The sequence below is a fragment of the Cervus elaphus genome, chromosome 10, assembly GCF_910594005.1.
Source record: "Cervus elaphus chromosome 10, mCerEla1.1, whole genome shotgun sequence".
NCBI classification, from domain to species: Eukaryota; Metazoa; Chordata; class Mammalia; order Artiodactyla; family Cervidae; genus Cervus; species Cervus elaphus.
This window is the reverse complement of record NC_057824.1, coordinates 16,211,147-16,224,426: the sequence shown is the minus strand read 5'-3', so window position 1 is coordinate 16,224,426 and position 13,280 is coordinate 16,211,147. Positions and strand designations below refer to the sequence as shown.

Genomic DNA, 13,280 nt, shown 5'->3' with positions numbered 1-13,280 from the left:
TAACTGCAAGAGTGTCAATCATCCCCAATGACAGGCCAACAGAGGCACCACCCCAGCCCAACCTAGCACAGTGCCTGCCACTCAGTAAGCACTTGGCCGTCAGTCAGGAATGAGGAATAAACACCCTACATGGCAATCTTGACAATCGGAAAAATTCCTTTCTGGGCAACTTAGGTTCAATCTTACTTAAAGGCAGAATATGACCTCTCAATTCTCTGAAATTCTATGTAATGCCAATGTATTACAATGTAGTAAGAATTTTCTAAAACTCAGTATGAATATAAAACCTGCATGGGACTTCCCTGTTGGTCTGGTGGTTAAGGCTCCACACTTTCAATGCAGGGGCCCAGGTTCAACCCCTGGTTAGGGAATTAGATCTCACCACAATGAAGATTCCGCATGTTGCCACTAAGACCTGGTGCAGCCAAATAAATTAAAATAAACAAATAAACAAAACCCTGCAACAGCTTTTTCCATGTCCCACTTCCAGCCTCCACTCTTTGAGTCTGGTACCACCTTTCATAGGTTTATATTATTTCATTTTCATGCCTTTCTTCTCCCATTTTGCTTCCATCCCTCTTATATTTCCTTTTTTTTACATTTTAATTTAACCTGTTCTTTCTTCTGTCTCACCTCTACTTGGGTCTCTTCCCTTTAAAGCTCCTTTTCATGTCACTCCCTTGCTTGCTGTGACAGGTTGTCCTCTCCTCTGACTCTGTCTGTAAACCTTATCCTCTGTGGGCAGCGGTGACTTTCTCTAGCCCCTTCCCGTGGAGCTCAGTCCTGACAATAGATCATGGAGGCGGTGCACAGGGGGCAGCTGACTGTCCATGCTTGAGCCATTGCTATGTAGCCGTCAGAGGAGCCTGCTGGTCCAATTGTGAACTCCCTGAGGACACAGAGGGGCCCCTGAATTCACCTCCACCATGAATTCTCTTACACCACAGGGTGGACTGAATCAGACAGTATATCAACATACATTCCCATTATTATTCCTCATGTGGTTCTTCCAGCTGATCCCTATGAAGGCAGCAAAGTAGTTATTGATAACCTGTACCTGGGCCAGCAAGATGCCTGGAGAGGCGAATCCATCCAATCACTGAGCTCCATGCGGGCCCTGTGCTAAGCCATGGGGACACACAGACATTGAAAGGTATCTTCTACCCTCAGTGAATCCACACAGCTGTCACCCAGGGGCATGTCATGGAGTGTTTGTTCTGACGTGTTGAAAAGGCCCCACAGTCTTTGAAGCACATATGTCTGTGTCTCTCTTCAATCAATGTGTGTACCTTTCAACTTAAATACATCTAGTCTAGAGGTAGAAGATGCTTTTAAATACATATTACTGAGTCTCACTATTTTGATATTTCTAATTTGTTGTTTAAAAGGTAAACATTTGAGTATTTCCATCAACAAACATTTAAGTACCTCTACAGCTATAGGTGAAGAAGAGTAACCGTTTCCTTCCATTTTTAAGGTTGGAGAGCCAAAATACTTTACAACTTCAGACCGAAGAAAAGGCCAGAGGTGTGAAGTTAAACTCTACGATGAGACAGAGTCTTCTTTTGCAATGATATGGTAACTCCCCACATCTGTTCCAAACTGAAATCTGTGCCATTATCACCAAGTCAGAACATTTTCATCTCATCAAGAGGTGATGGATGTCATATCAGGAGAGGAGTGATGATAAGAGGAAATGGTATAAAAAATAAACCTTCCTCTTTTGTGTCCAGTCATTACAGCTATGATTACCTTAAAATGAGATCTTTTGATGGCATGGGATTTCATAGATGGATTGTATAGTAACTTACTTAGTATCATACTCTTTTGTGACAAATGATCATTTACTAAGTCCCATTGATAAAGAACAAGACAGACTTTCTGTGATCCATTGGGTGGTACTCTGGAGCCAGGCCATGGGAAGATGGTGAAGAAGAAAGTTTTGTCACAGATTGGGTTCTGTGGGGGCTCCCAGTGTGTCAGATGTGGGACAGGGCTACACCCTGAAGCATCCCAGGGAATACTATGGTGTTGTTTAGATGCAAGATTGAATTTGAAACAGGCCTTCAATCCATCAGTTTCCTCAAGAAGTTTATCCATTATGGGGATAATCCCTCAGTGGCATGAAAGATTGACTTCACAATTTTTAGACTTGTAGTTACTCAGTTCTAACTAGTGTGGAGTGACCTGGGTGATAGGAAAAGAGGGAATGGAAGGAGCAGAAGTTGTTAGAGATGGATGTGCCGAAGGAATGCTTTCCATAGGTGTTAAATTTTCTGTGAAATAGGCAGAGTAGCCCTGAAAAATGCAGGAAAAACCAAGACCTTTCCTTGTGCCTTGGACCACATGGGAGATTATTAACCTCAGCCATTAAGACATCCATTTTCTGATAAATAACATGGTCACTGTCAGTGTTTTCTAATGTATTTGATTTTTGTCACTTCTTTTTTCACACATGCAGTTGGGATAGTGAATCTATTCTACTTGCACAAAGCTGGGTGCCACAAGAAACAGGTATTGCATACTTCAATGATTGTGTTCAATATTTGTAATTTTTTATCCTCCAGTGTAATAATTTTAAAATGGCTTTTTCCCCAAACAGTAATATTTGCCGCAGATGTAAGGATAAGTTTTGACAAATTTCGGAACAGCATGACAGCAACTGTAATCTCAAAAACCATTATTACAACTAATCCAGGTAAAAAGCTATCTGAAATTTTTAATTCCTTTGGAAATGACTATATCACATATTCCAATATTTGTATAGTGTGTTTAAGAATGAAAATGAAGCTTGGATTTCATTTGAGTTAAAAATGAAAAGCTGCCTTATATGACTTTTTAAAACTTACAGTGAATTATCTCTGATATATTTACAAAAGAAATGTGAAAAGCCAGACTCATTTGTAAAGCATTATCCCTTGTGTTGATTTTGAGAGATCAATGCCATTGATTGGATAAACTAAATTATTGACCATTTAAAAATAAATTTGATTTCACTGCATTCAAGTAATTTAGTGCTGGAGCATGGAGACCATGCATTGTAGTATCATCATGTGATACTTAGTTCATCACTGTGAGTGGTTGTGAAGTGGTTACAGCTCTCCCCAGCATGAAAAGAGAGTAGGACTGGGGAGAGGAGAGTGTGCCCTGATGCATCCTGAGGTTGCTTGTAGCCCAGAGAGAAAGGCCCACTCAGCACCCCAGGAGAGCACAGAGGTCCCAGGGATTAATAATCCTTCAGAAGTTTTAAGAGAATATAAATGTAGCAAGTATCATTTTAAGTATGCACTCACTCTACTGATCCATGACAAAGCAGTAACAGTGACTGAGAACTATAAAGCAATTTTATGTCTTTGACCAAACCATTATCAGAATTTTTAGAAGTGAAATTTCTATGATATATGGTGTAAAACAGCAAGACCGTGTTTTAATATCAGTAGTTGGATCTTGCTCATCTACTGCAGAAATATTGTCTCCTTGAAAGCAGTATCATGGGAGGTGATATGGCACTCATTGATTTGTTCTTGTTGAACTCTGATCTATTACACACGTGCTGTGTGCCACACACCGTTCTGGGTCCAGTGACCAAACACAGATATCTCTCCTGCTCATGGAGCTCATATCCTAGCAGCGGGGAAACAGAGAGTGAACAATTAGGATAACAAATCCAAATTATGGAATTTGAAATGATTGAGAAGTAAAAGAGAACAGAGTCAGGAGGGTCTAGAATGCCATGGTGTGTGTAGGGCAGGTTGCTTGTTTACATAGCATGGTCAGGCGGGCTCCGTGAGAGGGTGACACCTGAGTAAGGACAGTTGCAGGGTGTGTGGGGGCAGTGGCGTTAACCATGGGAAAGAGCGCACCAGGCAGAGGAGCCGGCCAGTGCAGGGGCTCTGTGGCCAGTGTGGCTGGAGCCGAGGGAGCAGGGCAGGAAGAGGGGCTGAGGTCAGAGAAGACATGGAGGTGGTCAGAAGGCCGTACAGGCTGCCTTCTACTCTGTGGGAAGGGCAGCCAGGCAGTGACATTATCTGAGTTCTAAAAGGATTGCAGTGACTTCTTTTACATTGGTGGTGACACAACCATAGGACAATAGCGTCACTCTTCAATTCTTTTTTTTTTCTTTTGAGAAGGGTACTATGGTTTCTTATTTTTAATAATATAATAATACTAATAGGCTATTTTTAGTGCTTTCAGTAACATTAGTGATAGAGTCTCCATCCTCTAAGGGTAAATTTGGTCTGGAAAAATTTCTAAAAGACGGTTGGGATTGTCTGATGGAAAAGGTTATTGAGCTTGATAGTACTAATTGTCTCGAAACCTCAAGATTAAGTTAAAGAGACAGATTCGAAGGATATTGTGCATTTGGGTCTGAAAACAGATTCAGAGGGGAAATGTCAAAGTGTTTTGAGCAGTGTCAACATAATTAGAATAAATACCTTACTTATTATTAAGGAGACAAATACAAGGAAAATATGTATAAGGGTGTGTGAATTTCAATATGCTTTTAAAAATCAGCCTTATTTCTAATTTCCTGGGTTACACATAGAAATTAAGAACCTCTAAATGGTTTGGTGGTCAGATGTGGAAGGAAGAATTTCTGTCCCCCCACAGACAGTCTGGGATGGGCCTGTTGTCTTTAGAGATCTTGACAGCAATGCCTACACCCCACCCTTCCTACCAGTTTCTGCCCCAGGATTCTCATTAATTTACAAATATTTAGTGAATGCCTTTTATTTGCCAAGTAGTGCAGTAAATTAAACACTTTCTGGAACAAGGAAGTACCTGAGAGGATGGAAGCTGAGATGGATGGAAGGATAGTCATTATATCAGACACTGGAAGTACAGAGATGAAGAGACAACCCCCCTGTCTGGGATTCTGGTCTAGTTCTGGGAAAGAAGCAACAGTGATAAGACTTGTGGTTCAACAGGGCGAGGAGGAAGAAACCCTAACTCTGTCCAGGGGAGTCAGGGGATCTGACATCGGCAGGATGGCTTGCAGAATGTTGGGGAAAGGCTGGAAGACAAGCAGATACTGGAGGTTGGGGCTTGGGGTTGAAGGGTGTCAGAATCAGAGAGCACCTTTTCAAAATCAGATTCATGCCTTCTGGCACATTATCTGACTATCCCAGAGAACATTCGTGTCCCATTTGAGGAATAAGCTCTTCAAATAACCTTAACAATTTTTTTTCTGACTAGAGAAGAAATACATACAAAATTCAGAAAATATATAAAAGCATAAAAAAGAAAACAATGATCAACTATAAATTCTTCATCTTATAAGAAATAATCATTTCTTTGATATATAGTCTTTGAGATAATTTTGCTCATGTCTTTTTAAAATCAAAGGAAATGGTATGAAATGTTTTGTAAACTGCTCTTTAAACTCATGATATCTGCTATACATCTCTCTGTGATGTACCCCATCACATTGTTAATAGCTTTGTTATATTCTATTTGTGGTATTCTTATATGTCTTCACTTTTTTACCATTAAAAATAGTTTTGGGTCATTCACAGTTATTTAAAAAGTGATCAGTTTGCAGTTTATTTATTATGCATTTCCAATTTAAGATACACCAGAAGCTAACATCCTTCTGAATTTTATAAGAGAAAATAAAGTAATGAATCCTCTGGATGATGAAATTGACAATTATTTGAAAGAATCCATGAATTGTAAGTAACCTTTAAATATTACTTAAATTCTTTAACGGCCAGAATTTGGGTCTATAAAGTTACTTAGTAAAAGACACTGTATTCTCATTATGTAACTGCTGTGTGTGCATGCTCAGTCACTCAGTCATGTCCGACTCTTTGTGACCCCACGGACTGTAGTCTGCCAGGCTCCTCTGTCCATGAGATTTTCCAGGCAAGAGTACTGGAGTGGGTTGCCATTTCCTCCTTCGAGGGATCTTTCTGACCTAGGGATTGGTAACTGCTATACATCCACTTTAAAAAGGTAGTTTAAAACTTTTGGAGATTTATGTAACCTCTTGCCAATCTGATGAGAGTTAATGACCCTCTCGCCAAAAACGCAGCTGTATCCACATATAGAACTTTGTGCAAAATGTTATATATTCACAGACCCCAGATTGAGGCTTGACTTTAAAAAATATGCTGTTTGCTGCCATCTGTAGCTTATGTTTAGAATGGGGAAAAGCAGAGGGAGGGCTTAGATCTCTCCCTGAAGGCATGTTCTTATAACTTCATCCTAAGGGGTGAAATTCTTTCTCATAATCAAGGACACCCAATTCATCTCGAGAGAGTAACAATTCAGTTAATTGAGGAAAAAGTATTCTGCAACCACCTTAACTTGTGAAAGAAGAACTTTGTTATGCATTGCTGGGGGATGTTTGACCCTTCCTTTCTCCATCCTCTCTCTCTCCTTTTCCCTGTGCATTGCAGCTTGTGGGGGTTCCCCAATCAGGGATTGAGCCCTGGCCCTTGGCAGTGAAATCACCAAGTCCTAACCACTGGACAACCAGGGAATTCCCAACACATTTCCTTTCAATAGCAATCACTAATAGAAAAAACAAAACGGAACTACTGGTTTATAATTATCATCTTTTTGCCTATAAGAAGGGATAAGCTTAAAGTTGTATTATTTATTAGAGTTAAAATAAAGCTATTGTTACTTTGGAAGCATTTTAAAATGTCTGGTCGTTTGTGGAGAATGCCATTTCAGGAGACTTCCAGGAAGCCCAAAAGTGTTCACTGGGCCTTGAGATGGATTTGCCATACTGTATCTCAGTCCCTGCCTGTCTCTGAACCTGAAAATGGGAACAAGAACAAGTGTCTACTCTTGTCTTCTCTAGGCTACTCAGAGCTATCAGATTTGAGTGGAGAAAATTTTCCTGATCAATGGCTCATATCAAAGTAACCACAAAAGTGGTACTTAAGTTTCCCTTTCATTTATTTCACTGTGGAAACTTTTTTTTTCCACTGTGGAAACTTCTATCATTAAATTTTCCCAGAGGCAAAAAATGAGTTGCATTGTCTTTTAAAATGCTCATTATTCCCATGAAAAACTTATAGGTTGAAACTGATTTGATATTTCAGAATAAAACTATCATAATACTTTCTTTAAAACTTTTGTTGTTTTTAGTTATAACAGTGTTCAATATTTAGAAAGTAAACACAACACAGAATACAGCAAAAACTCGGAAATAAAGAGTTATTTTGTGAAAATCTTCCAATCCATTTTCCAGTGGATCTGAACTGACAGCAGGATAAAGACATAAAAGTAAGATAAATAGATACACATAACTGGACCTTTTATTGAAGAAAATTAAATTTCACATCCCTTTCATGAATCACAGCCTTGTCATGGGGAAGGGGCTTGTGTAACTCAATCCTAAAGGAAATGAACCCAGAATATTCATTGGAAGGACTGATGCTGAAGCTCCAGTAATTTGGCCATCTGCGCTGATGTGAAGAGCTGACTCATTGGAAAAGACCCTGATGCTGGGAAAGATCAAAGGCAAGAGGAGAAGGGGGCAGCAGAGGATGAGATGGTTAGATAGCATCACCAACTCAATGGACATGAATTTGAGCAAACTCTAGGAGATAGTGAAGGACAGAGGAGCCTGGTGTGCTGTAGTGCATGGGGTCACGAAGAGTCAGACATGACTTAGTGAATGAACAACAGCAACAAAAGAGAAGAAAGTAGTAAGGCGCTGAGGAACTGGGCAACTTCTGTTAAAAGCTTTCTTACCTAAGTAATGTTTGGATCTGTAAGATTCCTCTAAGATTAAGAAAAATAAATGACTAATAGATTAATAGTTCTTAGTTTTGTAAATTTTCTTAGAATAAATTTTAAGTTGAAGTATAACACATATGGGCTTCCCAGGTAGCGCTAAGTGTAAAGAACCTGCCTGTCAATGCAAGAGACGCAAGAGAAGCAGGTTCAGACCCTGGACTGGGTAGATCCCCTGGAGGAGGGTGTGGCAACTCTCTCAAGTATTCTTGCCTGGAGAATCCCATGGACAGAGGAGCCTGGCAAGCTATAGTCCATAGGGTCTCACAGAATCGGGCACGACGGAAGTAACTTAGCATGCACGTACATATCACAAAGAATATGAACAGTAAACAAGGATGAGAGGACAGTACCATGCACCATCACATAGAGTACGCACCTGTTAAGACTCATCCCCCACAGGTAATAATTGCCAGTGCCCATAAGACCCCTCATGTCTGCCCAAATGTGACTCTGACTTATTGCACCATAGAAACCACAGATAAATGTAGCCTATTTTGGAATTTTAACAGTGAAGTTGTGTCATATGACCTCACTCTTGTGTCTGATGTCCTTTGTTCAACATTAGGTCTGTGAGGGCCATCCACACTGCTATGTGTAGTGTTGTTTTTTGTTGATGTATGTAATTCCACTATATGAATATATCACAGTTTATTTCTCTTATTATTTCCTACTACAAAATTTTTACTTTCTCTTTGAGTGTGACTTTAGGTGAACCTCTGCCTGTTTTTTCTGTTGTTGTTGTTGGATATACATGTTCCTAGGAGGACTATTGCGTTGTCATGCACGTCCACCTTTAGATGATTCTGCCAAATGGTTTTCCAAAATGTTTGCGCCAGTTTATACTTCTCCCAGTAGTGTTCAGGGGTTCCAGCTGCTGTACATCCTCACCAATGTTGGTACTATTAGTCTTTTAAATGGTGGATACTTAGTGGAATCCTACTGTTGTTAAATTTGCATTTATTTGATGATTAATAAGGCCAGTATGTTTATTGTCTCTCTTTATATTCTTTTGTGAAGTGCTTTTTAAAGTCTCTTCCAGGGTTTTTTCCCCTGGCAGTCCAGGGGTTAGGAACTCGGTGCTCTCACTGTTGTGGCCCAGGTTCAGTCCCCGGTCAAGGAACTAAGATCTGACAAGCTGCATAGTGGGGCCAAGAATAAATACATACATACATACAATCTCTTCCCCATTTAAAAAATAGAATTGACTGTCTTTTTTTTTATTGATTCTTAAGATTCCAATTTAGATATTTTGGTTATGAATCCTTTATCTTCATATAGATTTCTAGCATCTGCCACTCTATGGCTTACATTTTCATTCTTTTAATGGACTCTTCTGATGATTAGAAACTATTCATTCTAATAAAGACTAATATCTCATTATTTTTATATTTTGCTTATTTTTTACTTTCATGTCAATTTCTATAAGTTTTAATGTTATCATATATAATAGATTTTTTTATTACAGAACTTAAGCTACTACATATTCTCATTTGGGCTCTGTAGGTTTTCTACATGGATATAATCCTTTGGAATTCTTAGAATATATTTAGAACTGTAATGACTTTCTTTTTTTTTTTTTTTTAGTAAATACAATAGTTGATGTTTATACAGTTGAACAATTAAAGGTAAAAGCTTTGAAGAATGAAGGAAAAGCTGATCCTTTCTACGGAATTGTTTATGCTTACATTTCTACACTGAACATTGATGATGAAACTACAAAAGTAGTTCGAAATAGATGGTAAGTAACCAAATTACTTTTAGAAATTCATTCTTATAAAAAATAAAAAACAATTATTGGTAATACATTTTAAACTCTATGAAAGTTAAAGTTATTCTTTGACATAGTAGTGGTTATGTATTTGAAAAAAATGTATAAATAAATAACCCATACTAAAGTTTCCTTAACAAACTATTTAGACCCAAAGATTCTTATAGCCTTTTAAAGTAAAATGTATTTCAATGTGTTTTAGAAATCCTAAAATAGATAATACTGCCAAAATCTTTTAACTGGGATGACAAGCTATTGTTTTGGAATGAATTAGAAATTGTTTTGGTGACCACATCCTATAACAATAAAAGTAATAGTATCTTAATAACTTGTTTCATGATAATGAAATGAATGATGAATGTGATTTCCAACCTCTCCTAAGTCAGTTAGTATCTACTTGCATAAAAAAGTAAACCCAAGTAGATTTAATTATCTTAGCTAAAAAATGCTTGGTAAGAAAATTCTAAAATATTATTGTGAAACTCTCCCTGTATATTTGTGATTGAAATTTTTATTGACATAGTTCTAGATTCATATGGCACTATAAGAAATAATAAACTGTATACTTTGTTCAGTTCCCCCCAATGGTCAAGGATGAAAGTGAAAGTCACTCAGTTGTGTCCAACTCTTTGTGACCCCATGGACTCTACAGTCCATGGTATTCTCCAGGCCAGAATACTGGAGTGAGTTCCCTTCTCCAGGGGATCTTCCCAATCCAGGGGTCGAACCCAGGTCCCTCCCACTGCAAGTGGATTCTGTACCAGTTGAGCCACCAGGGAAGCCTCCTCCAGGAACGGTAAAGTTTTGCAAATCTATAGCATCATATCACAGACAATAATGATCTTAATTAAGTTCACTGATCTTATTCAGTTTCCCCAGATTAACATGTATCATTTGTGTGTGTGTGTGTGTTAAATTCTATGTAGTTTTATTGCATGTGTAAGTTTGTGTATCAATAGTCAAGAAATTGACTTATGGATTTCTAAAACATTGAATGCTTTGGTATTAAAGTTGAAAAAACTAATGTAAAGGCTGTTGTATAAGGCAGGTGCTTATTTTTTGAAAAATACTCTTTAAAATTTTTCTTTAAAAGTTAAATAAAATAAAATAAAATAAAATTTTTCTTAAAAAGTTATCATCTCCCTTATTTTTCCTACGTCTTTAATGTTGATATCTGAGGAAAAGTGTCTAATATTTAATTTAAAAGTGATCTGTGGCTTATAAGAAACCAGTGTCTTCAGATCATTCCCTTTTCTTGAAAATTTGAATTAATCTTCCTATTCAAATTGGCTAAAGTAATGCCTGCTTCAAAAATATAGAATAACATGTAATTTCCCTGACTCAGACAGTATGGAATCCACCTGCAATGTGGGAGACCTGGTTCGATCTCTGGGTTGGGAAAATCCCCTGGAAAAGGGAACAGCAGCCCACTCCAGTATTCTTGCCTGGAGAATCCCTATGGACAGAGGAGCCTGGTGGGTTACAATCCATGGGGACACAGTTGAGTGACTAAGCACAGCACTGCTGCTGCTGCTGCTAAGTTGCATCTTTCGTGTCCGATTCTGTGTGACCCCCTAGACAGCAGCCCACCAGGCTCCCCCTGGGATTCTCCAGGCAAGAATACTGGAGTGGGTTGCCATTTCCTTCTCCAATGCATGAAGGTGAAAGGTGAAAGCGAAGTCGTTCAGTTGTGTCCGACTCTCAGCGACCCCATGAACCGCAGCCTACCAGGCTCCTCCGTCCATAGGATTTTCCAGGCAAGAGTACTGGAGTGGGTTGCACAGCACATCCCTTAAAGAGAGGAGTGTGTCACTAGCAGTACTGGCAGCATTTAGGGTGTGAGCCTCTCCAGCCCTGGGTGATTCTGTGAATGTGCAGAGGACCTAATACAGGACAAGTGAGCATTCACAGAACCTAGGCTTTCCAGGTGCAAGACACGATTCCTGCCCTCAAAGTCTGAGCCAGGAGATAAACAGACCTATCTGCAGTAACACCAAATAGGATGTGACAGGGTGTAAGTCCGTGCTGAAGTGTAAGTTGTACCTATGCTCAGAGAAGGGAGGGGGTGGAACTGGGGTGCAGGAGAGGGAGGCCCCAGTGGGGAGGTGACCCTGGGCAAGAACCCCAGCTTTGGGGAAGGTAGGAGGCAGAACCATGAAAGGACTGGCTGATCGCAGTTTCAGAAGCAGGAATACTGCAAGTGAGGTTGACTACATAGAAAGCATGCTTGTTATCCTTTTGCATTGGTCCCTGTTATTTCGCAGGTCTGTTTTGTATCCTACTCAGGGCTGAGCACTCTGTAACTACTAACTCATGTGCTAACTTAGACTAAAAGTCTAAGTAATAGTTCTGCTAGAAATCAGAGGTGTCACTTAGGGTCTTCACATTTTATCATTGTCTTTGCTTCTTTTCAGTTCTGGCTGTGGTTACATTGTAAAGGAAGCATCCAGCGCTTGTACAACTTGCAACAAAGATTCTTTGGAATTTAAATCTGTTTTTCCCAGCTTTGATATGCTAATCGATCTTACTGATCACACAGGTACCCTTCATTCCTGTAGTCTCACAGGAAGTGTGGCTGAGGAGACTTTGGGCTGCACGGTAAATAATGAAAATACTTAGAAATACTTTCAAATTGAATTCTCTTCCCAAAACATATAAGTTATTTTGGTGAACATTTGATAGAAATTAATTCCTTAATAAAGAGGTCTGGGAAAAATCAATCTTGACTTAAACACACATTGTTTTAATGAATAAAGAATTACATGTTGTATATTAAAATCCTAGCTAACATTAACTGTTAGGAATAACAGGAGAGGTCCTTGGTGACAGTGGAGAATAAACATGACCTTTTATATAGTCAGATAAAATGGGCAAAATGACACCTTGGAGACACTGAGCAGGGTCCTCTATGAGGAGGGCTTGGCAGTATTTCACCTACTCAGGTGCATAAAATCAGCCATGAGCTTTCCCTCAGTCTGCCCTGGAGCACAGCAGCAGAGATTAACTTGTACGCTTGGTGTTTCGTCTGATACTTTTATTGTTAGAACCAGCTCTGAAATTTTACCATTAAGCTTCAGTGGTGTCCACTTTGTCAAGAGTGGCTTTCTGTGCTGGCCCCCGATTGGCTTCAGAGATTCAGTTGAGAGCCTGTCTGGCCTTGTCTCCTCCATCAAGAGAGTTGAGCTGTAATTACTATGGATAAAATTCCATCTCTAGAGCAAATTTAAGTTTTACATTATTGTCAAAATGAGTTATATATACATTCTTTGGAAATGTTTAATTTTTTTTTTATCCAGGTAGTTGAGTTTCTTGCAATGATGGATGAACAGAAAACAGCGTTAAAGTGGCAATTTCTTTTGGAAAGAAGCAAAATTTATTTAAAAGTTAGTGCATTTTACAATAATACTATGTTATTCTATATATTCAATTAATATGAAAATCCCAGAGTAGGACCTAGTAAATTAGGGAATTTCTTATTTTTAATAATGTTCAGTTCCCAAATGTGCAGAAGGATTTGGCTACCATAGAAACAGTGGAAGTAATCAGGTGTTTTCATATAGCATAAAGAATTACAAGGCTTCCCTGGTGTCTCAGTAGTAAAGAATCCACCTGCAATTCAGGAGACAAAGGAGATGCAAGTTCTATCCCTGGGTTGGGAAGATCCCCTGGAGGAGGGCACGGCAACCCACTCCAGTATTCTTGCCTGGAGAATCCCATGGACAGAGGAACCTGGCAGGTTAAGTCCATAGGGTTGCAA

The 13,280-nt window shown here is 39.1% G+C and overlaps 1 protein-coding gene across 1 annotated transcript in view; it reads left to right on the top strand.

The window, feature by feature from the left end:
• Positions 1-13,280, top strand: part of MEIOB (meiosis specific with OB-fold) — a 32,105-nt gene that overhangs the window by 16,311 nt on the left and 2,514 nt on the right. The window contains exons 7-12 of the mRNA XM_043915578.1: positions 1,478-1,578; positions 2,462-2,514; positions 2,603-2,698; positions 5,571-5,672; positions 9,340-9,493; positions 11,938-12,121. Of these exons, the coding sequence (XP_043771513.1) occupies positions 1,478-1,578; positions 2,462-2,514; positions 2,603-2,698; positions 5,571-5,672; positions 9,340-9,493; positions 11,938-12,121 (690 nt within the window). The remainder of the gene's footprint in view (positions 1-1,477; positions 1,579-2,461; positions 2,515-2,602; positions 2,699-5,570; positions 5,673-9,339; positions 9,494-11,937; positions 12,122-13,280) is intronic.